General features: G+C 29.8%; 1 protein-coding gene across 1 annotated transcript in view; it reads right to left on the reverse strand.

Annotated features, from left to right (window-relative positions):
* Nucleotides 1–9,324: 9,324 nt before the first annotated feature.
* The window catches only part of LOC107449942 (alpha spectrin), a 67,910-nt gene continuing 49,248 nt past the window's right edge, over nucleotides 9,325–27,986 (reverse strand). Inside the window, exons 33-47 of the mRNA XM_071177193.1 lie at nucleotides 26,839–27,067; nucleotides 25,067–25,213; nucleotides 23,986–24,244; nucleotides 23,114–23,190; nucleotides 22,872–23,008; nucleotides 21,677–21,749; nucleotides 20,653–20,769; nucleotides 17,622–17,801; nucleotides 17,416–17,528; nucleotides 16,498–16,515; nucleotides 15,058–15,112; nucleotides 14,357–14,553; nucleotides 13,183–13,236; nucleotides 11,597–11,891; nucleotides 9,325–9,975 (exon numbers count right to left, since the gene is read on the reverse strand). Coding sequence (XP_071033294.1) covers nucleotides 9,850–9,975; nucleotides 11,597–11,891; nucleotides 13,183–13,236; nucleotides 14,357–14,553; nucleotides 15,058–15,112; nucleotides 16,498–16,515; nucleotides 17,416–17,528; nucleotides 17,622–17,801; nucleotides 20,653–20,769; nucleotides 21,677–21,749; nucleotides 22,872–23,008; nucleotides 23,114–23,190; nucleotides 23,986–24,244; nucleotides 25,067–25,213; nucleotides 26,839–27,067 — 2,077 coding nt within the window. The 3' untranslated portion in view covers nucleotides 9,325–9,849. The remainder of the gene's footprint in view (nucleotides 9,976–11,596; nucleotides 11,892–13,182; nucleotides 13,237–14,356; nucleotides 14,554–15,057; nucleotides 15,113–16,497; nucleotides 16,516–17,415; nucleotides 17,529–17,621; nucleotides 17,802–20,652; nucleotides 20,770–21,676; nucleotides 21,750–22,871; nucleotides 23,009–23,113; nucleotides 23,191–23,985; nucleotides 24,245–25,066; nucleotides 25,214–26,838; nucleotides 27,068–27,986) is intronic.

Here is a 27,986-nt window from a genome sequence, read left to right on the forward strand (position 1 = left end):
CACTACGAATATTAAACATTAATTCACTAGTATATAAAACATGCTATCTCAATTCTATCTTGAGGTACCTTTTGATAGATAAAGGTTGGCACAGCAGAAAATTCCTTTTCCTCCATTGGTGACCCGGACGTGATATGAACTTTCTAGATACTTCGATGGATGGTACACATTTAAAAAAAAGTTGACTGGCTATTTGTGACTGCGTCATTGTCCTATTCGCGCTGTTGCTTTTGAGCCTCATTTACACATTACGGGATCCTGCGCACACTCGACTGCTAATAGCAGCACAGGAGGGACCACACCCACAATCGTGAACTCATACAGCTCTGACTACAAATACTCAAAGATTCGGTGAACTTGATACGACTCTCACCACAAGTGCTCAAAATCCGGTGAACTTAACACAGCTCTCCCGGTCTTTCTCAGATAGGGTAGTTAGTGGTATCCGTTCATCGAATTCTTTCCCTGACAAAATTCTGGCGGGACGTACTGTAGCGCAACTACCACTACGAAAATTAAACATTTAATTCACTAGTATATAAGACATGCTAACTCGATTTAATCTTGAGGTACCTTTTGATAGATGAATACCCTAAGGCAAAACATTTTTCTGGTGAAAAAACTGTGAATAAGCCTCCGAATTTTTGTTAAAAAATTCCTAAAATTGTGCGAATTAATACCTTTTTCTAAGTTAATATCAAATCAAGTTTTGATATTCAGTACTTGATCTAGAATTCCGGGAACTGTAGGTACAGAATTGTTAGGAAACGAAACTTAAAAGCAAATTTTTACACAATTATTTATAAAATGTTTCAAAATTATTTATAACAAAAATAAACTATGATACATTAGTAAATTTGAGTCTGTGCTTATTTCAATTTTTGTCGACACGCTTTTAAAATATTTCTAAAGGAAAAACACGCAAAAAATAAATAAATTATTTATTTCATATTTAAGAGATTTGGAATCCTAAGCTTAGGACTTATGATGAATCAAGCACTTTTCTTACAAACTTAAAAGGGAAAACATAAATTTCTAGTAAATATAATAGAGTACACTTAAATCAAGATCAGATGCATTCACGAATTGTTGTCTTCAATTTTGCAGTAAGCCGTAAGATGACAATGGTAGATTATTTACAATTCGAGTACGAGAACGTGTGAATTTGTTGCCGTTACGCACGTGACTGAACATTTCACAGAAACAGAATTTAACTGTTATAAAAGGCATGTATATTTTAAGTTAATAAAGAAAATTACATACTGCCATTAGCACAGTTATACATGAATCTGTCACTTGTATGGCACTATTTCTTAATATTTATTTTTCTATACGCTTCTTTTTTGTCGAGCCTAGTTTGAATTCCTATTGATATTCTCTGTGTGGTATTTGATAAATAGACTAATTTAATTAAAGAGTTTGTGTACGGTAAGAACTCCCCCCGCCACAAAATCTGAGACCGTCTGCTGCTATGGAAACAAGAATAAAGCGTCTCAGGGAGAGTAGCTTCTCTTCACTCTAGGGCTAACACAAAACCCTTTCTCTAGCCGATCTGAGCCAAAACCAGTCCTAAACAATGACCCTACTTGAAATAGTTATATCTCGTTACGATAATAACCGTCACGGGTCCAAACGAATGGCTAGAGGAGTTCTTACTTTAGACAAACTATAGCTTACATTTCGGGCATTTGCCAAAGCGACTATGAGATTGTTGAAATTTACTGATCAAACAGCGACAACCACCTATTTGAGTCTTCCGGTAAATGTGCATCCTAAATTAACGAATCTTACTTTATCCTAAGAAGAACGTATAGTGTAGAAGAGGATTCTTGGTGTTTCAACTAAACCAGAAACAATCCTTGAGCTTTACTTTTACAAAAAAAATTTTAAAAACAAAATAGAATAGAACATTTTAAGCAATAAATAGCACTTAAAAACAGAAAATAAAATGTGAAGAAAAAACAGAACAAAACGAAAACTACAAAGCGAGTACCGAATTCAAATGAAATTACATAAACGGGAAAATTTTCAATAGTGAAAATATTTTCGTAACAAGATTGAGAATCTGTATTTCGTACAAGAAAACAGAAATAAATATTTTGAATCATTCTTGAAATTTTTGAATTTCGGATTTTTATTAATATTTTTTTCCGCGGATTCTTATAAATTTTTTTATTTTTAATTATTTTATTTTCTTCTCTTTTTTTCATTATTCTGTAATTTTTTCCATGTTTTCTCTACATTTTGAACTTATTTTAAGAGTTCTATATACTTGCAGATTATGAGCAGAAAATAAAACTTATTTTTCTTCTTCTTAATTTTCTTCGTTTTTCTTTTTTCCCTTTTTGTATTTATTGTGNTATATATATATTGTAGAAGGTCAGTTCTACAATACAGTAAATCTGTTGCATCTCCCTGTCACACCAGGAAATTAATAGAATAACCACAGATTATCCAGATTATCTATACTTAATAAGAAAAATATTAAAAAAATAAATAATTAAAGGTTATAAAGTACTTTTAATGCTATATTTTGTACTTATAATATAAAAATGTAAATATAATTGCAAAATAAAATGTTAATTGAAAAATACAATATATTTATAGACATATTATGCGCCATTTTCTTGTGTAATGAACTAATTAGTATATCATACGTAATTAAATAAAGGCATGTTCATCCAGTGAACAAAGAAAAATGTTGCATTACGTCACGTGTAAATACCTTGTTATAACATAGTATCTTCCATTAAAAAAAGACGAATTAAATTGTAAAATACACGAAAATTGTTCTTTTTCTTATTCTTTTTAATTTGAATATTTAGGAATAAACACTATCTTCAAAAATAAATATTACAGTTGTAGAGAAAAAAAAAAGAAAAAGGAATACTTGCTTTAAATCCTAGTGACATGATTACTGTCGAAAGTGTGAAAATGGTATTCGATGGATTATCGTCAATCAATATCATACGTAATTACATAAAGCCGTGTTCGTCCATTGAACAAAGATATATGTTGTATTACGTCACGGTGACAATATCTTGCTCTAACATGTAGGAATAAATTATCTTCCATTAAAAAAAAAAAAAAACGAAATAATTTGTAAAATACACGAAAACTGTTCTTTTTCTTTCTTTTTAATTTGAATATTTAAGAATAAACACCATTTTCAAAAATAAATATTACAGTTGCAGAAAAAAAAAGAGAATTACTTACTTTAAATCCTAGTGACATGATTACTGTCGAAAATGTGAAAATGGTATTCGATGGATTATCGACAATCAACTAATGATTATCGTAGATCAACTAATTCTTGAAATAAAAAGAATACCTAATTTCTTTATTACTCATTCTCAATCTTTCCTTACCGATTCAATCAAACATCTGGGCCAGTCTTCCAACTATCTTCTTAAAAACTGGTTTTAGTTTCGCCTTCTAGCGCTAAGTCAGAACCTTATTATTATTATTAATTTTTTCTTTTTTTTTTTGTTTTAATGGAAAAGAATTTTTCCTGTTGTTTTTTCAGTGCGAACTTGAGAGAGTGTAATCGTTTTTCCGCTTAGGGGTTTAATCATTTGTATTACATAGGGAATAACATAACAAGAAACGGGTCAATTTTCAGCGTGACATAAGTTTTGATCATAAATTTTGTATCAGTTTCTGTTTTTAAAACAAAAATGCATTCTGATTTAATCTGTCTTTTACATTTAAGAGGGAATTAAAACGAACCACATTAGTTTAAAAAATACACGATATAGTATGATTAAACTAGCTCCCATTTAAGGTCACCAAAATTTCTCACAGTGCAGTCATGAAAGGCCCTAGGGACTTAGACTGAGGGAGTGTATGGAATCTCTGAACGGGAAGCGGACACCCCGTCTAGTGTAGGGTCCTCAGGCAACTATGCTATGGCATTAGGGCCCTAGGGGGAGGTAGGGCCTCTCTCAAGGACAGCTGATTTTTTCTTTTTTTCATTTCAATAATTTTTATGTCCGTTCTTCGTACAGGGTAAAGAAAATAAATGATCAATAAATCGATATTAAGCATGCCCATTACCGTATAACATGCACCAACACAATGCTAAATCAATTCCTATTTTTTTCTATATCTATTTGTTGCCCTTTCCGGTAGTTTTATGCTCTCAAGTCATGTTTATGCTATCTAAATTTCATCCTATCAAAATAAAGATAATTTATATTACGCAGTATCAATGGGCATAAAGCCATCGCTCGAGGTCAACTCCTGATAGTCATAAATCAAGAGAATGTCGACTTTCACCGCTGAATGTCAACAATCACATAATCGCTTGGTGAAAGTCCGAAATATTTGTTATATCCGATTTGATATTAATTTATACATTATTAAATGTATTCGATATTTTAATATCTGCTGAGAATACTTAGGAGAAACATCAGTGCTCGAAGAACTGGACAAATGTATACCGGGCGGGCAGTGGCACTGAACTTTAAAAAAACATTGATGTAGGGCATACCGGGCAAATTTATACCAAGTAGTGACATTTAACACCTAATATATTTATCAAAGCGGCTATGTGATTGTCAACAACCACCAATTTCTGTCATTCTAAGTAACACACACGCACGTACACACGGACTTTTTGACGGAACTAACCCGCATTTCCGTTACATAGAGATAAACCATGAAAACCTCTCACGGTTAGCTTGACGGCAAGGGGACTCTAAACCATTATCTGTCGGATATTTTACGTCAGCACTGTGATCGTAAGCGAAAATGAAACAAATAAGCCAAATTATGGATTTCGTTAAAATGAGAACTACAAGAACTATATTATAAACGTTGTAAATGCTTACCGAGGAAACATTCCTTTATCAACGAATTTAGTTCTTTTATTTTGATTTGAAAAGCGTGATGGGAAATATTAATAAAATTATTCATAAATGCAGGTATTTTCAAAAATTAAATTTTATTAGAATTGTTTTAAAAACATTATTTGATATTTTTTTAAGCTTTTTTCTCATTCGCCTTTTTTTTTTTAATAATTTCATTAATTCAAACGAAATATTAAAGTAATAGATTATTAGTTTTATTTAGATCTAAATGTAGAATGATTTTTAAAAAATCATTACTGGAAGGTAAGAAAGAAAAAAAAAAAAACTCTAGGAGCCATTTTCATCCTTGGGAACCACGGTTCTAAGGCATTCAAAGAACTAGTAGCTGTTCATTCATTGAAGAAATTGATTTCCCTTTTAGTATGTTTTTCTTTTCAATTTTAAATTAATTTTTATATTTTATTGCCAGTGCAAACACAACAAATAATGAAATTCTTAATTAGAAATAATTAAATTGTTATTTTTAATGTCTCTTAATTTTAAATTTACAGTTCTCTTAAATTTTAGGTTTTCTTCTAAAGACAAAAATTACTTTTAAGTGTACAGTTTAAACAAATTAAAATTTGCGATAAGCTTATAAATTTAATAAGAACTTTTAGATCTAATGAATTCAAATACATATCTGATACTTAGTATCAGTTTGTAATTGATATAAAAATACTCAACCATCTCCACTGTAGATTGTTGAAGTCTTTTGATAAAGGACTAAGTTAAAAAATATGTTGACAGTGTTTATCAGAGTTCTTCCGCTAAGTGCATAAATGACAAAGCTATAATTTTATTACATATATATATGTTACCGTTAAATTCTTCATGAAATAACTAGATAAGTCAGCTTTTTATTATTTTTATAACCGCCGTTGAACAGCCGACCCAATATTTGGGTTTACGGCTAATGATGCTCAACTCCATAGCCTTGTAATTTTGAAACCAATCCAGAAGACAAGGGAACTCCTGGATCAAGTACTGGGAGAAATTTAGCTTTCGTGGAGGACTTTTTGATGGAACTAACCCGCATGTGCGTTACTTGGAGAGGAAGACCACGAGAATCTCCCACGGTTAGCCTGACGGTAAAGAGACTCTTGCCCATGATTCGTCCACCACTGAAGATATTTCACGTCAATACCGTGGTCGGTGCAAGCCGGGTGCGGATTCGTATTGACCAGCCATCGCTGGTATTCGAACCTTGTTCACCTCATTGGAAGGCGAACGCTCCATCCCGGCTCTAGATAAGTCCGTTAAAGTACTAAAACTATTGATCACTTGTAGCTGCTTTGCAATGACGTGTGTGTGTACGATTCATTCCGTTGCAACTGTGTATTTATGTTGCTCTTCCTTATTTAACAATTAATTATTCGCTAGAGAGATAAATGTATTATTTGAGAGGTTTTAGCCAGTTATGATCAATTAATTTATAAAATAACTTCAGACATTTATTTTCATTTAAAGTATGAAATAACTAGTTATTCTATGAAACAACTGAATTATACACTTTAACAGTAACAAATTTACCATTGTGCTACTAAGAAATACCTGGGCTTTAGAAGGGGAAAATAAAGTGAGTATTTCAAAAGTTTTTATTTATTTTTTAAATCGCTTATTAGGTAAGATTATGATCCACCTAGATGAGAATTATAATTGATGAATAATTCTTAATTTTTGAAAGTGTTAACAAGTTCAGAAAATACAGTATTGGAGTATCTTTGTAGTCAGGAAAATATTGGATCACAATTTTTTTTCTTTCCTTTCACGAAACACCATTTTCACAATTAGCATAGAGGGCGCTACATAAAGATATGCTAAACATAACCTAACAATAATAAATAACTCTTGCAAACTCACAGCAACTATAAAAATAGTATGTTATTCTAAAAAAAGATGGGAGGGGGTCATTTCGTGATGATAGAAGCCTTCAAAAAAGTGGTTCACGTAAACGGATAACGAATTCGCTTGGATTCATTAGTTAATTCTTTAAAAGAAAAACAATACTCTTATTTTAAAACAGAATTTTAAAAAATACACCCTTTGAGCCATGTTAATTTTCTTCAATACATGTTATATGCTACACTCATTTTCATTAAGACACTTATTGAGCTGTGTCCATTTACTAAAAAATGAATTAAAAGGAGAGTCGATTTTTTTAAATACGCAATTTGAGCTATGTTAATTTATTTATTCTACGCATCTTGAGATTTCTCCATTTTCCTTAAATGTGCATTTTAAGGCGTCCATTTCCTTAAATACGCATTATGAGCTGTGTCTATTTACCTAAATATGCATTGAGTTTTGCCCATTTTCTTAAATGCATGTATTGAGCTTTGTCCATTTCTTTATATGTGCATTTTGAGGTGTGTTTATTTACTTAAACAGCTATGTTCATTTTATTAACCACATATTTTGAGCCATGTTCAAAATAAAAAGCTCACAGAAGATAAGTTTTTCGGTTTTTAAGTTTGTATCTCATAAACTTTTATTTTTAAGTTTTTATTAGCTTGGAATTAAACTAATTATAATTTCAATAATTAGACTGCTTAAGGATTAATTTGTTTACTGAAATTATTTCGATAGTGAGTGAGAAATTTTAATCTAAATATTGATGAATGTTTTCATATCAGTTTTTAGAGCATGCATCATGTTTGCTCTAACAGTTCTCTCAAGTCCATATGTCAGTTCAATCAAAGAAAAAGGGTCTTATATAACTTCGTAAAAAAAATAACTCATTTTACAACAGAAAAACTTAACACTTAGCACAAAAGAAATCTTTTAAAATTCAATTAAAATAAAAAGTGGTCTTAACTGAAAATAAATACAATAATATTTTTTGATGTTAGTCAGGGTAATAATTTGTAGTTTAAAGTAACATAATTAAAAATAAGTATAACTAAATTATTAAATTTTCTGGCAGTCAGCGTGAGAATCTCCATGTGTTGCCAAATCTATCAACAAAAAATAAGCACCTTTTAAGTACTTTTTAAGCACTAAAAATATTTTTAAGCACCATATACCTTAACAAAATGCAAAATAATTTTCAAAGACTTAACATGATCATGATAAAATAACTAGTTTCTGACAAAGAACTCTTTTCTGGATTACATTAGCCATAATAAAAAAGATTGAGAGATTTTTTTAGTTTGATTTCAGAGGATGGAAAATGAAGCCTGAAATTGAGAATATCTTGCAAGCAGAGTTGCACAAAATATGCAAGAATCTCACCGAAATCAGCTCAGAAGTCACTCCCCAGTATTTCATTAAAACATGAAACATGTTTGGCACTATCATACATTACGGACAGACGGCACGACGAAATGGATTGTGGTTGAATGAATTGTGAAAATGTTGAATAGAACAATGTGAAAACCACACTTTTGCATAATAAGCAGCAAAAACCCAACAGTGCAAAAATGAAGAAAAAAAAAATCTCATTTTCAAAAAGGTAAAAGTAAGCAATTTTTACAAAAACCCATAAAAAAAAAGCACTTTCAAGGGCTTTTAAAAAACCAAAATAAGAACTTTTAAGCACTTTTTGAAAACCTTGACTAGAGTTTTGACGCCTTGATAAGAGTAAACAAGAATAACACACATTAATATTAAATATCTTTTAAATGTAACTGTTTTTTTTTTAAATTCTCACACAAGGAAAAAATAATGTTTTACAACAATTTAAAGAGTTTTAGGTTGCCTTAAAATTTTTTTTACAAGTGTACAAAAATAACTGTGGGCAGTATTTTTCCAAAAGAGTATATTTTAGTTCATTTTATTATTGTAAGAAACTTATTTCTTTATATTTAATATTGTGCAGCCAAAGCTTTTTTTATTTTTTTTAGTTCTAACTTAACAATTCTATTGATGAGATGAAAATTTTTTTTTCAAATGCAGAAAAAAAAAATATTGCAAAAATAAAACTAGTCACATATTTAAAAAATAACAATTTATCACTTATAAATAAGCAATTCTCATATTTTATTAAGTTTTATATCTTATATATAATTTTGCCAAGTCTTCCTCAAATAATCATAAAAAAAAGTTTACATTAAAGAAAAACTATTTTACAGATTATATAAATATTAAATATTTATTAAAACTTCCCACACAAAACAAATATTCATTTCAATTCATGAATCAATAAAATTTTATAAATAGGTGTAACCTGCAGTAATGGTTTTCTGTAGCAACAAAGACATTTTTCAAAAGTAACATTAAAATAATATTCTATAAGCTGAACAACAAAATAAGCTGCAATATATTCAATCATATTAATATTATCCATTTAAGGTTACAAAATTCATACAAAAAAATAAGCAAAAATAGCTCTTTATATTGAAAAAAATAAATAAATAAAAGATAGAAAAGGTAAAAAGGGGTTCTGGAATACTAAGGTGCTAGCAAAAATTATGCGGAAAATCTGAATTAAATCTAAAAACACACAAGAGAGTGAAAGGAGGAAAAAAATAGCTTTATATCAAAACAAAATTTTATTTAGAAGCTTGATACAATAAAAGCAATTATTTTCGTGAACATAAGTTTAATAAATATTCACAACCTAAGTTTTATTAGGAAAACAATCTATATTGTGCAAGTAATTGTTAAATCTCTATAATTCAACGTAACTCATTTCAGATAAAATGAAAAATAGTGAGATCATCTTTTTAGCAATCTGACTTAATCCAAGAAAAATAATTTAATTTTTACTTGGCTTGCAACACAATTCAGAAAAATAAACTACTATAAAAGCATAATATTCATTAATTTGATTAAAACCTCTATTATAACTAGTAAATTAAATTGTATAAAAAATGTCTCAAGATTTTTATAATTAAAAATGTATATAAAAGTGCATTAAAACATAAAGAAAACACCGGACATGAAATATTTTTTTTAAATGTATATCTACATAGCAACCAACTAATCTCAAGGAAAGAGTTAAGCAGCTGATGAAGGGAAGATAGAAGAAACCAAATGACAATAAATAGCAGCTTCTTTAATTTTGGAAAAGTGTGTGAGTAAAGTCTATGTAATCATAAGCCCCAGGAATAGCTCGCCCATTTTTGTCTTCATAAGGCTTCATTCGTGAGACACAATAATCGGCCATTTCTTTTGTAAGATTCTGAAAAGGAAAAAAAAACAACATCGATTTACAGGGTGCATAGCCAAATCTTTCAACAAAAAACAAGCACCTTTTAAGCATTCAAAAAATATTTTTAAGCACTATATACAATAACAAAATGCAAAATAATTTTCAAAGACTTTACATGATCTTGATAAAGTAACAAGTTTCTGAAAAATAACTCTTTTTTAGATTTCATTAGCTACTAAAATATTAGAGAGATTTTTCGGTTCGATATCAGAGGGTGGAAAATGAAGCTTGAAATTGAGAATATCTTGCAAAATGCAGCAGAGTTGCATATGAGAGAGCAAGAATCTAAATTAACCCAGCTCAGTTGACGCACTATGCAGACTTGGAAGTATTTTATCAAACATGTAAAACGACTAGGGCTGGCTTTTATACGCTACCTACCGACGGTACGCAAAAATGGATTGTGGTTGAATAAATTGTGAAAAAGTTGAATAGGGCAATGTGAAAAGCACGCTTTTGCATAATACATGGCGAAAATAGACATGGTAAAAAAAATAATTAAAAAAAATCTCCATTTCGAGAGCACTTTTTAGAAACACCCAATGAAAACAGCACCTTTAAGGGCTTTTAAAAAAACGAAAATAAGCACTTTAAAAACGCCAAACACCGTGATTCATTTATTTTACAAAACAAATACAGGGTTGCCATGCAAATCGAGACAAAGAATTCCCTGCACATAGTATGCACAATACATGAAGAAGAAACACGGAATTACTGTGCCCTTGTTAAGAGAGCTATATTAGGCTAATTTTATTTAATTGCCGAAAAAATAAGGAACAGCTCAACATACTTAAAACAAATAATGCTATAGTAAATGAAATAGTTCAGTATAGCTGAAATATCTTTAAATATCCCATAGATTACGCTTCGAGTGGTCACAATTTTTTAAAAGACAAAAATAAGAAACAAAATTCCCTGTATAGTTCGTTCGAACTTTTCTCCACCTCCTCGGACGAAGAATTTATTTCAGCGCAGGTGTAAGAGGAGAAACGTCTTCGTGTTTGAAATTGAAACAACCCTTCAATGCACGCCAAACGCAAACAGAGAATTCTTTTTCAGTCACTTACCTCGCTTTATCATCTGCTATTATATCTTTCGTTACTCTAGCTATTTAGATATATTGCAGCAAAATGTCTCAAAAAGGACAAACTATTTACTCAAGAGAGAGAAATATTATCAAATTTATGAATATTTTATGTTATCAAATGCCCATAAAGATTGCAAAATAAATATTTTGTCATACGATCGCCAAATAGCAACTTCGTTCAGGATTGCTCACATCCTTCTCCTAAAAGCATCGAAATAGTATCGTCGGATACCACGTGATAAAGGCGGAGCCAAGTGCCAATTCCTTGTGAACGAACTATATTTTACCAGTTCATAAAGAAAGAATTAAAATTCTCTGTTATTTTAGATGATTTTTTAAATTCCCTATATTCCCATTTATAGCAAAATTCAATAAGAAAAATAACCTTGTCTTTTGATCTCTCATAAAAGAATACACACTTAATACATGCCCTGTTTTTAAAGCTAGCTTTCGAATTTAGTCGCTGCTTTTAATAAACTTAATTTCATAAAAAATCCAACTTACGGCGTATAACTCTTCTGCAGTGACATAGGGTCTCTCGCCTGAGGTAATGGCTCTGAAGGCATTTTCCACTTCTTCACTGGAGCGGACATTTTCAGTTTCCCTGGAGATCATGAAGGCCATGTACTCTTGGAGGGAGACATAGCCATCTCTGTTAGGATCTACTACATTCAGGATGGCCTCGAATTCTGGGTCTGGTTGTCCCTCTTCCACCATTGGCAGGTCATATCCCAGAGCACGAAGGCAACTTTTAAACTGGAAGTGGTTTAGTCGACCAGATTTTTCTTTATCAAAATGTCTAGAAAAGAAAAAATTATGAATTTCCAAATCGGTTTTTACTCAAACGTAAGAATACAATTTCTGAGAAGTCCTATACCACAATATGTACTAGTGAGGATAAAATAACTGTGGGATAACACAGGGATAATTGTGACACAAAGTAAAAAAGCCAGAAAATTTCAAGTGCAAAAATTCAATATCAAGATATCAATTTCTATACCATACATGTTTTGTATTTAACATAATTTTTTTTAACAAGAATAATTATATTACCCACCAATGATGAACATCACACCTTTATAGTAACTGATATTAGTTCTTGCAAGAATTGCGATGTTGGATTTTTTAATATCGCATGAATATGAACCCAGAGACTAGATTTTAAAATCGCACGGAATATATTATTTTAAAATTGTGTGAATACAAATTATGATGTAAGATTTTTACACCACATGAATACGAATATTAACATGTAACTTTTTAATTTTGTCTTGTTAGCGCGAATTAGGGAAAGATTCAAAATTTGGATTTTAGATTGAGGAAATCTGAAAACTTTATAAGTTTTGATTAGCGAAATTCCAAAAACCATGATCTTGAGAAACATGGAATTCTGGGATATTCCCAGAAAAATCATATTCCTTGCTCATAATATTTAGACCAGGAAGCATAATGCGAAAAACCCGGAATTCCGGTTAACCCCCAGAATACAAAGATAAATACTTGTTTTATTTTTAATACAATTTATCGTAAAAAATATAGGATCAAAAATAGTATTTATTAAAATTTTTAGTTTTTTTTCTTCTCAATATTCTAGGCGTCTCTTTCCACTTCAGTGGTAACTACTCAATTTATTAATTATACTTTCAGTAAAATTATTTGCCAAAAACTTGCCATAAATTCAGAATTTATTGAAAGATTTTATAAGTGTGTTTCAACTCATGTGGTGCACTGCAATACAGCATTTACAACTAAAAAAATATTCATTTTAAATATATAGAATGATTTTAAAGGTCAGTTTAAAATATAGCTAATTTTAAACTTATTTTACAACTTAATCAGAAACTTGAAATTCACTTTCGAATGTGGCACATACAAACAACATCATTTTGCAATACTAATTGGTGTATTTTAAATTCTACACAAAATGTTTTTAATTCTTTGAGGGATACTAACAAGATAAAGAAAGTAGAAAATGGTGATAAACTCTAATTGGAACTAAACATCAGATTTAATTTTTAAGTTGCTAAAAATTTTTTTTATTGAAGATTAAATCTAAATGTTGAAGAGAAAAAAAGAAAGAAAATACTTACTTAAACATCATACTAAATTCTTTCAAAGCATCTTCGGAAACTCCACTCTGGTTTCTAAAATTAAAATAAAATTTTACTTCTGATATTTAGAAAATTCAGAAATATTAAAAAAAAAATTGCATATTTTTAGGCTCTTCTGAGAACTTTAAGTGCTTGTGTAGTGTTTACTAATTTGACATCCTCATTATTATTGCTGTAAGAAGCACCAGAATATATTCTTTATATTTAATTGCATAAATTTTCAGAGTTAGCAAATTTCTTTCTTGTGGAAGAGACTTGAGATTCATTAAAAACGGCACGCTTTAAAATGATTCTAAATTAAGATTATGCCTTAAACACATAATATTGATGCTAACTGGTTTTAGATGAAAAGAATCAGTTCTTACAGAAATCTATAATAAAACCTAAATAAAAATTAAACCTAATTTAAGGGTCTACAACCAGTTTAGTGCAATCTTCACTGATATTGCACAAAGGTAACTCCAAAATATTATGTTAAATGCAGGATGCAGAATATTTATGTAGATTTTGATTGGAGTTTGCAGAAAAAAGTTTATTTAATGTGGAAATTCATTACAAAACTGTGAGGCCAGTTTTTGATCAAATAATTTAATTTGTTTAAAGATGCTACTAGAGATCGGTAATCAAACTTCAATTTCTGCTTTGGACTTAATTTCTTACATAATTTAAATTAGTTTTTATTCATGCTCCATTTTTAAAGATTATAAGAAAAAAACTAAACCTTTTTGCAATTTTGTCTTTCATTTTTTTAAGGTGACAAGCAATGCTTCCAGATACAAGGGAAAAAACAACAAATGCTTGAAATATTATTTATTCTTTTAATCGCACAAAATACACGTGCAGCTAAGCCATTTCAAACACACCCAACACTAAATATTCAAAATCATTTTAACTATAACAAAATTGACATAATTGTAGCAATTTATTAAATAGACAAAAGTTAACTTGTATTTAAATGTGGGACTTTAATATTACAAGTAAAAAATAAGAAAGTAATTCATTTCTGAAAAATTTATGAACGTGTTTCTTAAAAACAAAAGCACTTTTTTTTTCATTCCTGACATTTTCTATGAATTAATTTTAGGACTTGTTATTGATAAGCAGAGGCAAAATACATCCCAAATATTGGTTAAATTCAGTTTAAAAAACATACCTTGCTTGTATTTGTTGTTCTAGATTGTGCTGCATTCTCATTCCTAACTGATCAAGTTGATCCCATTGCTGAGCGAGGCCTACAGTACTGTGCTCTGTGTAACGATTGTCAAGAATAAGGTGTTCACCTAAAAGAGCGCCTAAATCTTCTATCTGTTTCAGCTCTGCTCTTCGAGCCCTCACATCTGCTGCTTTGCGCTAAAAAGGAAAATCAACTTAAATATGGGAAAATAATGGAAAATCAACATTTTTTTTTAAAGTCCCGCTACACACTATTGTTAACCCTTCAATGTATTACAGGGTTGCCACTCAAATCTGGAAAAAAAATTCCTTGTACATATTATATACAGAATTATTGTGCTCTTGTATGAGCTATATGCTAGTTTTAAATGCTGGAAAAACTTAAATAGGAAAAGCTGAACTTATAATGCTATAGTAAAGTTTTAATTACAAGAAGAAATATAATTTTTTATGGTTACAATTACATAGTTATAACTTTTTATGACTATAATTAATTTTATTTATTTGCTTTGATAACACCTCATTAGTAATTGGTTTTTAAAGAAAAGAGCTTAACATGGATGTTATGATTTATCTATAAATTATCCAAAATTTTAGATACAAATAATTTTGTCCCTAAATTCTTTTTGCAATATGAGCAAAATGTTTTGTTGATGCTCAGACACAATTAAATATGCATACTTTAGTTGCATCCAGCTGAGCTTCTAGAGAACCAGTTCCTTCAAGCATCGATGACCTAAAAAAGTATTTTGAACACTCAGAAAAATATTTTTAAAAAACAATTTGCTTAATTCTAGACTTTCCTTTCAGACATTATTTAATGTTACTATTTAAAATGAAATTTGAAAGAAATACATAACATAAATTTCGTAAACAGCTCTAAAAATTTATCCTTACTCATTTATGTCAACGGCATACCTACCAACAACGAAGAAATAAAATAATGGAGATTTTACTAGCAAAATTTTTTAGGCTATGAGGTAAAGTTTTGATACATCATGTATAAAAAAAAATAGAAAGTCAAATTAGAAATAATATAACTTGCATTTAGCAAAAGATATGTATATAAATCTTAATCTACAGAAGAAATTTCTCACCATTATTTATAATTACTTAAATTATTTTATAACCGTTGTTAAACAGTCAACTCAATTTTAGGGTTTACGGCTACTAATGTTCAACTACATAACCTTGTAATTTTGAACCCAATCCAGAAGACAATGGAACTCCTGGATCAATCAAGTAGTGGAAGAAATTTGCCTTTGTGGAGGACTTTTTAATGGACTAACACACATTTGCGTTACATGGAGAGGAAAACCACAAATACGTGACAAGTATAGCCTCACTGCAAGGGGTATTTACTACTTACTATTAACACTTAACATACTACAGTACTGGCAAATAGCACTATCTGTTGAGGAATAAAGGAAGTATTTTTGCCATCAGTGGATATTTTATTGCCAAAAAAATTTTTTTTTTCACAACTTCAACAAATACGGAAAATTTGAGAATATNCGTTTCTGCGCAGTAATGCGCAAATATACCGATTTGGCGCAAAATGCGCAGCACTTGAAGCCCTGGTTACATGGAGAGGAAAATCACAAATACGTGACAAGTATAGCCTCACTGCAAGGGGTATTTACTACTTACTATTAACACTCAACATACTACAGTACTGGCAATAGCACTATCCGTTGAGGAATAAAGGAAGTATTTTTGCCATCAGCGGATATTTTATTGCCAAAAAAAAATTTTTTTTTACAACTTCTTTAACAAATACGGAAAATTTGAGAATATACGGGTAAACAAGAGATAGTTGCAAAATACAGGAGTCTTTGTTAAAAAAAACAGGAGACTAGGCAGGTATGCATTGGAAACAAAATTGTACTAGATATAAAATTTTACATCCAATTAATTTGAAAATTTGATTTTAGAACAAAATTATGAGCAAAAAGAGTCTGTAAAATTTAAATCCTGGCAAAAAAAATTTAATTAATTAAATAATTATGGTAAAAAGATATAATTATTTCACGAAACTAACATTAGATAAGATTCAGAGTTGTTTAAAAAAATAAATCGTAATGATTATAAAAAATAAAACACAAAACAAAATCGACTTACCCATCAAGCAACCACATTCTGCAAAATAAAAAAAATAAAAAAATGAAATTAATACCAAATTAATAATAAATAAAATATAAGTAAGACAGGCTCATAAGAATCACGGAAATAAAAAGTCATGTGATTTGAGCAGAAATTTTGGTGTGATCCACACATTTCCGAATGAATTTGTTCTGCATAAGATTCATTGTTTTTAGAACTTTTATTTGCTTAAACAGGGTGCATAGCCAAATCTCTCAACAATAAATAAGCACCTCTAAACTATTTTTTAAGAACTAAAAAAATATTTTTAAGCACTATATACATTAACATAATGCAAAATAATTTTCAAAGACTTTACATGATCATGATAAAATAACTAGTTTCTGACTAAGAACTCTTTTTCCTGATTATATTAGCCACCATAAAAATATAGAGAGATTTCTTGGTACGATATCAGAGGGTAGAAAACGAAGCCTGAAACTGAGAATATCTTGCAAGCAGAGTTGCACATGAGAGTGCTAGAATCTCACCGACTTCAGCTCAGTAGGCGCACATGAGGACTCACAAATATTTCATCAAACATCTAAAATGATTGGTGCTTTTATATGCCATGGATCAACAGGATGCCGAAATAGATTGTGGTTGAATGAATAGTAAAAATGTTAAATAGAAAAATTTCAAATTTTTCATATTTTTTGTTGTTGCTTAATTCGCGGCAAAAATCGACATGGTAAAGAAAAATATCTTGTTTCAGAAAATAAAAATTACTACTTTTACGAAACACCTAATGAGAAAAGCACCTTAAGGGCTTTTAAAAAACGAAAATCAAAAATAAGCAATTATTAAAAACGTTACGAGAGCCATGAAATTTCTAACTAATTAAATAGATAGTGTGCAGATAGATCTCTCATTAGTGTTATTATGAAAATTGTTTACCTTGTGTCTGTGAGCCATTGGTGAAAAGCATTGGCATGCTTTGCAAACTCAATTCTTAATCTATCATTTTCTTCTTGTCTTTGGTCTTCTTTAACAAGCTCTACATCTCTTTCCTAAATGAACATATCAAGTGTTATCAAAAATTACACAGAATATTTGAAAGGAAAAAAAAAATTATTTAGCAAAAAGTTAAATGTGAAACCTACTTGTATGATCTTTTGAAGATTGCGCCAAGTATCCTCTAATGCTTCCATAGTGAACCAAGTATAAGGATTACCCCCGACATTGAAGGATTTTATCTGCTGATCCAGAGCTGCTAATACTTCAAAATCGGCTTGTGCAGAGCTCAAAGATGCTTGGAACTTTGCATGAGCCTCTCGTAATGCCTATCACATCAAATAGAACAGGTTAATTAATACTTTGCTTTTACATTTGTCAAAATACTGAATTTCTGAGAGGTAATTAATATAAAGGTTTCAAAATTTATACCTTTGAAAAGGTATTCAATGATGAACACAACTTCGAATTTTATTTAGGAAACAAAAAATACATTTTGGTGACATTATATAGAGAAAAAAAAATCTCTAAGATGAGGCACAGGGGGAGGGGGGGTACTTTCTAATCACACACACTTTTATTCTCATTTTCCTGTAATTTTGTTTTAACACATATACCGTCAAACCTCACTACAGTGAACCTGCAAGGAACCGAAATTTCAGTTCACTATATCTGCACTGCAAACAAATTTAACTAATTTTTCCAAACTGCTCCCTTTTACTACACATTACTTAAATAAATGACCAATAAACAGAAATTTAAAAATGATTGAACAATATGAAGGAAAAAAAAAATGTGTTAACTTTTATTTTTTATTACTCTTTGTCTTGCACACAAAAAATTTAGGGATAGTCTTTATTTAGGAATGGGAAACTGCGATAGAAGAAGCAAACAAGAAAAAATGCTTATGGCTACATTCAAGATTGGCAAGTTTCTGCCCAGGTGGTTAAAACCACTGGTAGAAACCGGTTAAAACTGGCATGGCAGAAACCCTTTTCTGCCACATTTGTGGCAAAACTGGCAGAAATTCAGAAAATGACATAAAAGTTAAGTACTGAGATTGACATACAATAGATAATTCATAGAAAAAACATTTAAATGTTAAACAAAGTGACCAGTGAAATTCCTGTTTACATTTACGAATCAGTGAATCTAACCAATTATATTACCTCTTGCATACAGTAAAGATTAAAATTGTTACTGTTTTAATAATTGGATTGTTGCCATGCAAATTATGTCTTGAAAAGAAAAAAAACTATTAGAAAGTAGCTCTATTCAGTTACATTGAGAGTTAAATGATAATAATTACTGAATTTCAGAGTTTAATTTAATAAACTAAAATTTAGAATTTATATTTATTATTACATTACTTTATTCTTTATTTAAGATAAATATTTGATACACTGCACTCTTTTTATTTAATATAAACAAAATAATATATATTTACAAACAATGAATTAAAAAGTTTGTTACAGTTACAATTTTCAGTTTACTTAAACAAAATGTCATTAAGCAATTACCAGAACTAATATAGAAGTTTTTTTAGTTTCCGCCGGTTTTTACCGGTTACAACCAGTTTCTGCCACTGGCATGGTAAAAACCAGTTTCTGCCGGCAAAAAGCCAACCCTGGCTACATTCCACTCAATAAATCTGCACATGTATTGTAAGTAGAAATTTCAACATTACCAAAATATGAAGAAGAAAAAATCAGTCGAAGACAGAAAAAAGTTCATAATATTTAATTTCCTCTCTTTTGGTTCACTACATCCACAAAAAATAATATATGTGTATAGCAAGGCACATGAGCGAACATTTCGTTCCCTATAGCGGGAGTCGACTGTATTTACTTCGAATTTAAATTTAACTGAATTGCTTTTTCAAATTCAATAATCTAATCACTGAGGCATATTGATTGATTTCAGTTATACCAAAAAGTAAATATTAAATAAACAAATATATATATATTTTTAACATCATAGCACAATTTCTCATTTTAGAAATTATTGATCGAACAAATATTTAAAGTTATATTATATTGCAGTAAAAAATTTTAAAAAATATACATTTAGTAGTTTGCATAATAAAATTGATATAGAAAGACAACTGTAATTAAACTGATTAGGCTTAAATTCAGTGAAAAAAATTACAGAAGGATTTATAAATCCTATTTTCTTTTAACCAATCAGATCCTAAATCCAGGGCATCTGCTACAGATTTTCAAATTCATGACTTTCCATGTCTAATTCCAAGAGCTTTTCATGATTTAACAAAGTTACTATTTTCTCCTGACAAAAACAGACCAATAATTTCAAAAAGCATTATAATAACATTAATTGAAATGATAGGTATAACCAAAACTGTTATACTCTGCATCTTTCTATTTATAGATTTTAAATTTAAAAAACAGAGTAAGGAAAGAATTGAAACAATAAAATAAGTGAAAAAAATACAAAAGCAAATAATTTTTTCTTCTTTTTTTCTGCAGACTCATATTCTAACGATATTTTTCTTGTTCATCAAAAAGAAATACTTCAGATTTTCCTTTTTCATTTCCGAATAAAAAAATTCCCCAATGACTGGCTTGCCTCAGTTAGAATTTTAAATTGATAAAATAAAAAAAATAACAAAAATTCTGAAATCATAGAAGTTTAAAATACAATTTGCTCTAGAAACAATGTTCTTTCTTTCATTTTTTGAAAGAACACCATAATTTTTATAGAACAGCATTAAAACATTTTATATTTTAATAAAATAGGAAGGTGAATGGGGATTTTGTTACAAATTCAGATATTCTGAACACCATGAAATGGGGGGAGTGGATTCCATTTTAAGAATTAGATTTTTCAACAACCTAAATCCATGACTTTTCATGATTTTAAAAAAAAAAAAATAGTTAAAATCATGAAAAATTTTGTTCAGTACTGAAATTCATGACTTTCCAAGTGCGCAGATACCCTGCATTTAGTAGTTTTCATAATAAAATTAATACAGAAAGAAAATTGTAACTAAACCGATTAATCTTAAATTCAGTAAAAAAAAACTATAGAAGGATTTATAAATCTGATTTTCTTTTAACCTATGAAGATCCTAAATCATAGTCTATGCTTAGCATAATTATGGGAAGTTTTTTAAAAACTGTTCACAATGTAAAATATGTTTATGATAAAATATATAAATACTTTGATTTCTTCGATAGAGTTGCAGCGAACCGGATCGGTAAGATCTTCCTCTGCATTTTCAAACCAGCTGTTGAAAGCAGAAGCTTTCTTTGCAAATGTAAGGAACAGGTCTTCAATCTAACAGCAGAAAATAAAAGCTCAATCAAATTTCAATATTTTTACCAATTGCATAATGGGTTAGTAGTCAGTAAAAATTACTAATGCAAGTGTACAAATAATCCCTAACAACAAAATAACTTGGGCCCTCATTGGACTAATATTCACGAATCTTGACATTGGCTCCGACATTGCTATGTATAGAATTGTCTGATTCAACTGATATTTTACAGCCACCTTACAACCAATGCCTGACTTATATACAATTGTCAGATTTGCTCGATATTCTATATTCATTATTCAGTCACTATAGGCCTGGGCAGACCCCTAGCATCATAGGACAAAATTCATGGATATAATGAATAAAATAGCGATTAAAAAATGCTCACTAGTTGCTACTCGATCGCAATTTTCTTTTTGTTGAAAATGCATCTCTTATTTACTTTATCATGTGCTTAAAGTTTCCTTTCATTTTGAAATTTAACTTTGTAACATTTACCATATTTCGAGAAATGCTTAAATAGAAATGCATTTCATTAATAATAAGTTTCTTAATTGTTTAAAATTTTAATTTTTTAAAAAGTGACCATGATTTTAAAACTGGCCACTGTTAAAAAATAGTACAACTTACGACAATTATCAATTAATCAACTTACCAATTTATCAACTTAAATACATATAGTGCAATTTCCTTTTATTACTTACTGTAGCATTAACTGGGACAATTTAGGTTTCATACTTATCAGAGTGAAAAAAAAAAGAGACTTTTTAACTAGTTTTTTGTACTCTAGATAAGATTACCAAGCTATGTCACAAACTAAGTTTTACTTGCAAGTATTGTTACAGTGAATAAAATGAAAAACATTATTCAATTCATAATATCAACATATTTTTTAAAATGAAATCAGAAAAAAAAAAATTTTTTTACCTGCTTAAACTGTTCAAGCATATGAAGCAAACGCTGTTTACGGGCTTCCGAAGCTGCTAACAGGTTGTGCCACCTAAAATGAATATTTTTAACATTACAGATATGTTTAATTCAATAAAACTTATAATAAAATAATGAGTCCTTAATTTCAAAATTATAGACACGATAAAGTGGCCAGTCAAGGAATGATGTGGCTGAATGGTATCTTGGTTTTTTATTTTTTGCACAAAATTTCTTTTTTGAAGGAACATTTTATTTTGTTTAGGTATAATAAAAACGTTTAATTTTTCCTTTACACCTAAATAGTTCACCTATTTAATTCCTAAAGAAAAATAAATTCACACCTGCCAACAATGGCATAATAAAATAACGGAGATTTTACTACCGGAATTTTTAAGGTTACAAGTAAAGCTCTGATATGGCGTGCGTAATCATGTAAATCAAAAAGAGAAATTTAAAATAGTAAATAATATAAGCACTTACATTTAGTGAAGTAAAGAATATGTATGATCTTAATATAAAGATTTTTTTAAAACCATTATTTATAGATACTAAACTATTCTATTATATAATCGTCGTTGAACAGCTCACCCAATTTTGGGTACAGGACTGTTAACGTTCAACTCCATAGTCTTGTAATTATGAACCTGATCCAAAAGACAAGGAAAATCCTGGTATAAGTATTGGGAGAAATTAGCCTTCGTGGAGAACTTTTTGATGGAACATACGCGTATTTGAGTTATGGAGAGGAAAATCACGAAAATCTCCCACGCCAAGGGGATTCTAACCTGTGATCAGTCTACCACGGAGTATATTTTACAACAGCACAAGTTGGATGCAGAATTCACATAGAGCAATCATCTCTGGGATTTGAACCTGGTTCACCTCATTGGAAATCAAACGCTTCATCTCCTGAGCCATCAAGGCTCGACTTAAACTATTAACATTCAACATACTGCAGTACTGGTGAGAGCACCTTCAGTTGAGGAATAAGATAAGTATTTTGCCATCAGTGGATATTTTATCACCTAAAATTTCTTTATTAAAATTTCATAACGAAATACGGAGAAATTTGAGAATTTATGGGTAAACAGGAGTCTTCGTTAAAAAAAACAGGGGGCTTGGGATACATAAATTGTATTTGAAAAATTCAGTATCCACAAGATAATTTTATTTCAGTACTTATGACACAAACCTTCCAAGAACATCGTCATGTCGTTTAACAATTGCTGGAGTTTGGTCATGATTAGCAGCCATAAGTTGGTCTTTCAACTGAGTGATGCTTTGAATACCTTCTTGCTCAAATGCTGACAGACCAGCATCAAATGTTTCCTAAGAACAAAAATTCCTTATTTAAAAATCACATTCCAGTTTGAAAATAATGACTATAAAAAGTAAGCTTAAAGAAGTCAAGAAAATATTAATTTATTTACTAACTTGTTTTGTCAAAAGAGTCTGTACTGATGACAGATCTCGGCCATAATCTTCAGAACGAACATGTGTTTCTTTGTCACCTGGGGGGAGGGAAAAAAACAAAATTTAAAATATATTCAGGTACTAACAATTGTTACATATACTAATGGCACAATCATTCTAAAACAGAACATATTCCAGTTCTAAAAGTATTAAACAATTTTGCCTCTCACTTTTACAAAAGATGTTCAGACAATGAACTTTTTGATAATCAAAATCCTAATTGAATGTAGAAATGGCGAAATTAAAACATAATTACAGCAAAAAAAGTTTTAAGCACTATATGCATTAACAAAATGCAAAATTATTTTCAAAGACTTTACATGATCATGATAAAAATAACTAGTTTCTGACAAAGAGCTCTTTTCTTTATTATATCAGTCATTAAAAAATGATCCAAGAGATTTTTCGGTTTGATTTCAGAGGGTGGAAAATGAAGCAGAGTTGCACACGAGAGTGCAATAATCTCAACGAACCAAGCTCACTGAAAAATTTTTTCTCAATCGAAAAAAATTTTGCCGCTTTCATACGCTACGGATCAACGGTATGCTGAAATAGATTGTGGTTGAATGAATCGTGAAAACGTTGAATAGAACATTGTAAAAAGCACGCTTTTGCATAAAAAACGGCAAAAAATAACACTGCAAAGAAAAAATACCTCATTTCGGAAAATTAAGCACTCTTTAAAAACACCCATTGAAAAGAGCCCCTTTAAGGGCTTTTAAAAAACGAAAATAAAAAAAAGCACATTTAAGCACTTTTTAAAAAACACTATGCAACATATTAATTGAAAACTCCATTGAATATAATAAAGTGTAGTTGGTTTTCAAACTTACCTATCCAACTAGCGACTACATCAGCTTTCCACATGAACTGTAAGTAGGCGGAGTTATCCTTCAGTTTACTCTTCCTTCGAATGGCGCTGGCATCCAGTGCACTCAATCTGTCGTGAAGTTGCTGCAGTCTTTGACTGATGCTGCCAGAGTGGTGGTTCTCTTCAGCCACCAGTTGTTGCCCCTCTGATGAAATCGCAACACATCTTTCACGGTGGACAGCAAAATCTATCTCAAATGCATCATGTTTCTTCAACAGGCCCTGCCGTAAACATTTCATTTATAAGTTTTTGTTCAGTAATTAACTGAGTAATAACTCTACTAAATTTTAAATCATATCAAGCGTGTTTGTCATAGAGAGTGAAAAACCCTGAAAATTTTATGAGCAAAAAAATAGATATCAATTTATAAATCATACATAATTAATATTTAACATAACTTTTTGAGCTAACATTTATCATATAATTACCCACTAATGGAGTCACATTTAGAGTAGCTAATTCAAGGAAGAAAAAAAACACTTTTTATAAGAATCGCAATATTTGATTTTAAAATTGCGTGAATATCAATTGCGATATTTGATTTTAAAAAAGCGATAATACAAATTGCAGTATGGAATTTTTAAATCGTGCAGATACGAATCACTATGCATAATTATTAGATTGATTACGTGAATATGAATCGCATTACATAGCTTTTAAATCATATATAAATGTGAAAATTATGCGCTATGGACAATGGTACGTTGAAATTGATTGTGTTTGAATGATTTGTGAAAACATTGAATAGAACAATGTGAAAAACACGCTTTTGCATAATATGCTTCAAAAATTGACATGGTTAAAAAAAATAAAAAATCTTAATCTCCAAAAGGGAAAATTAAGCACTTTTTAAAAATACCCAGTGAAAAATGCACCTTTAAGGGTTTTAAGAAAACGAAAATAAGCACCTCTAAGAAATTTTTAAAAATGCTATGCACCATGTTAAATATGCAGCTCATTGGTTATTTGACAGTCAAAAGAATAAGTAACAAAAATTAAAAAAAAATTGTATATAATGGAAAAAGATAATGAAAGGGAAATACCTGAACTGCAGCCATTGTGTCTCCATAATCATCAACATTCAAAAGTTGATGTTTCTCAGAAATCCAGGCTTCTTCTTCCTCTAATTTGGCTAAGAAATTTTGATATGCAAGAGATTCATTCAATTTTGTTCCTCTGTCAGATGTCATCTAAAAATAAAATTTTTCTTATTTTAATGACAAATACTCTCAGTTCAGTGAAAATCAGTAAACCTGATAAAACACTGAATAGTTTAAAAAAAAAAAAAGGTTTTAAAAATAATTTATAAATTTCAACTTTTAAGAGTTGTAGTAATAATTAAACCTTCCAACAACAGCAGAACTGGGTGTACAAGCAGAAATAACTAAGAAAAAAAATTTCTGAGAGGCAAAAAATTATTAAATATATTTCAAGCTGTAGGCAAGAAATTTACAAAACTTTTCTCTTGCATTGCGTTCTCTATGTTACTTCATTAGTTTTTCTAAAGCGTTTTTCCATTTTAAAATTAAAATTTTTAAAATATTAAAGAATTTTTCTCAGAAATCCAGGCTTCTTCTTCCTCTAATTTGGCTAAGAAATCCTTTAATTGATCATCCCACAAAATATTGCAAAAAAAGAAATTCCAATTATATAAATCAAAAAGCAATGTTAGAAAATAGAATTGAAAAAAAAAAAAGAAGAAAAAGAATCTAGTTTTTATTGCTAATAGTCTAGTTAAATATAAGGATATCAGAACATAATGAAAAACTATCGACAAATTTTTAAATAATACATAGATTTGAACGCATTAGTCTTTTGATGTATGTAAAATTAGATAATTAATACACAGAATAAATAAAAATAAAATACGAAGAAAAAAACTGCTAACATTAAATGATGCAATGATCACAGAAAATGATAATTTTAAAGAATAGAAGAAAAAAAAAACCAGGAGCAAGTGACTTCGATAACAATAAGCAATTGATAACATTAGCCATAAATCAATGTATTCAATAAGAGAGCCAAAACCATACTTGTAAGTGTTTTCTAGAGAAAACACATTGCTCCTTAACCACCAATCATTTATTAACAGTTAACCAACCCACAACAAAGATAGTCAAGTTTTACTTCAGCTTTTATAACTTTTTCTGCCCTTTCATACACTCCAAGTTTATTCACTTCCCATCACCAAGAATCTAGCAAAAAGAAACCTTCCATTTGTATACATAGCTGCCAACAAATAGAAAAAAATCCAGTAGATTTTACGAAATATATAAATTTCGTGATAGTTGTTGCATAATGTACTAAATATTTTACACCTAAGGAGTTTTATAGTGATCAAAATAGAAAAACTGCAATATTTACTAGATATGATAAACATTAAACAGACTTGAAATCGTATGTATTATGTTTACTCATAATTTAGAATATTAATAGGCATTTATTTCAAAGATAGTTAAAAGAATATTTTATTCAATTTAAAAAGAGAGTTTCGAATAAAATTAACCCGAACATTCTAGAACAAAAAATTTTTTTAAACTGATTTCTATAAATGCGGTTTGCTTCATTATGTATTAGTAATACTTGTTTAAATATTCTAGCAAGTAAGCAATATTCTGTACAAAAATTCTATCTCAAAAGGGATTTTTTTTTAGGGAATTTCCTAAAATGTACAAAAACTAGGAGAATTTAAATTAAACCAGCAGACCAGGAGAAACTGGCAAAATCCAGTAGAATTGGCTGCTATGCTAGAATGAAAAAAAATCAGGAATTTTGCGGAGCACAAACACCCTGGAATACACTTATATATGCATACTTTTTTTAGTTCCTGCCAAGCATTATCCAAATTTTTAAGCCTCAGTTCTATTTCTGGTACACCTAAGTTAGACTCTGCCATTAATTTTTGACCAGCCTCTTGGACAGCTTCAATAGTTGGTTCATGGGCTACTAACTCTGCCTCGAGACGCACATGCTTTTTACGTAAATTCTGTACTCCAGTCAAGTCACGACCATAATCATCAGAACTAACCAATAGTTTTTTCTCTCTGAAAAAAAAAAAAAAGAAACTTTTTTTATTTTGAAGTAAAAGGATATATATATAAAATAGAATGAAATTTGCGATCTATTACTGATGCTAGCACAGTCCAAATTGGAAAAAAATAAAATAAAAAATACTTAAGTTATAGGATAATGTAGGAATGGAAGAGTATTAAGGAAGTTCTCCATCTAGCCATACATATTTTATATCCGTCATTGAACAGCCGACCCAATTGTGGGTTTGCGGCCACTGATGTTCAACTCCGTAGCTTTGTAACTTTGAACCAATCCAGAAGACAAGGAAACTCTTGGATCAGCACCCCCAGATGTATTGATTTGTAATGGGAACATGGAGGACTTTGTGACTCGACTGATTTAACGTGCATCAGTCACCATTTACTACACGGGAGTCTTTGGCCGGAGGGGATCGAACCCACGAATTCTTGGGCATGGGCCCAGTGCCATACCAACTAGGCTATCTCGGCCCTAAGTCATACATATTATAAGGTAAGAAGTGAGACTAAGTGTGGCTGTTTCCATGTTTTGGGGCAAAAAGAAGGAAGTTATTAGATTTACATTAACATATACCCCATTTTGTACATGTAGAAGTTCAATTTTCAGTTTCTTGATACAACTTCTGATTTTAATTTTGAAGGTGATCATCTCCATAACTATCTCATCATTAATTTCATTTCAGCTTTCATTTGTAGCTATTATATTCACTATTATGTTTTAATGATTAAAGTTAACTTTTAATATCAAATACATCTAAAATTAAAATGGTTTATATTTAAATTAGTAGCAAGCAAGTACATTGGTCAAATAACTGTATAATTATATTTTCTTTATTTATTATAACTTGACTAATTTAGTTAGATTTTGCACGGCTGTAAGTGTTTATATATATATATAGTGACTTCGATAACA

This window comes from Parasteatoda tepidariorum, chromosome 1 (assembly GCF_043381705.1).
Source record: "Parasteatoda tepidariorum isolate YZ-2023 chromosome 1, CAS_Ptep_4.0, whole genome shotgun sequence".
Lineage (NCBI taxonomy): Eukaryota > Metazoa > Arthropoda > Arachnida > Araneae > Theridiidae > Parasteatoda > Parasteatoda tepidariorum.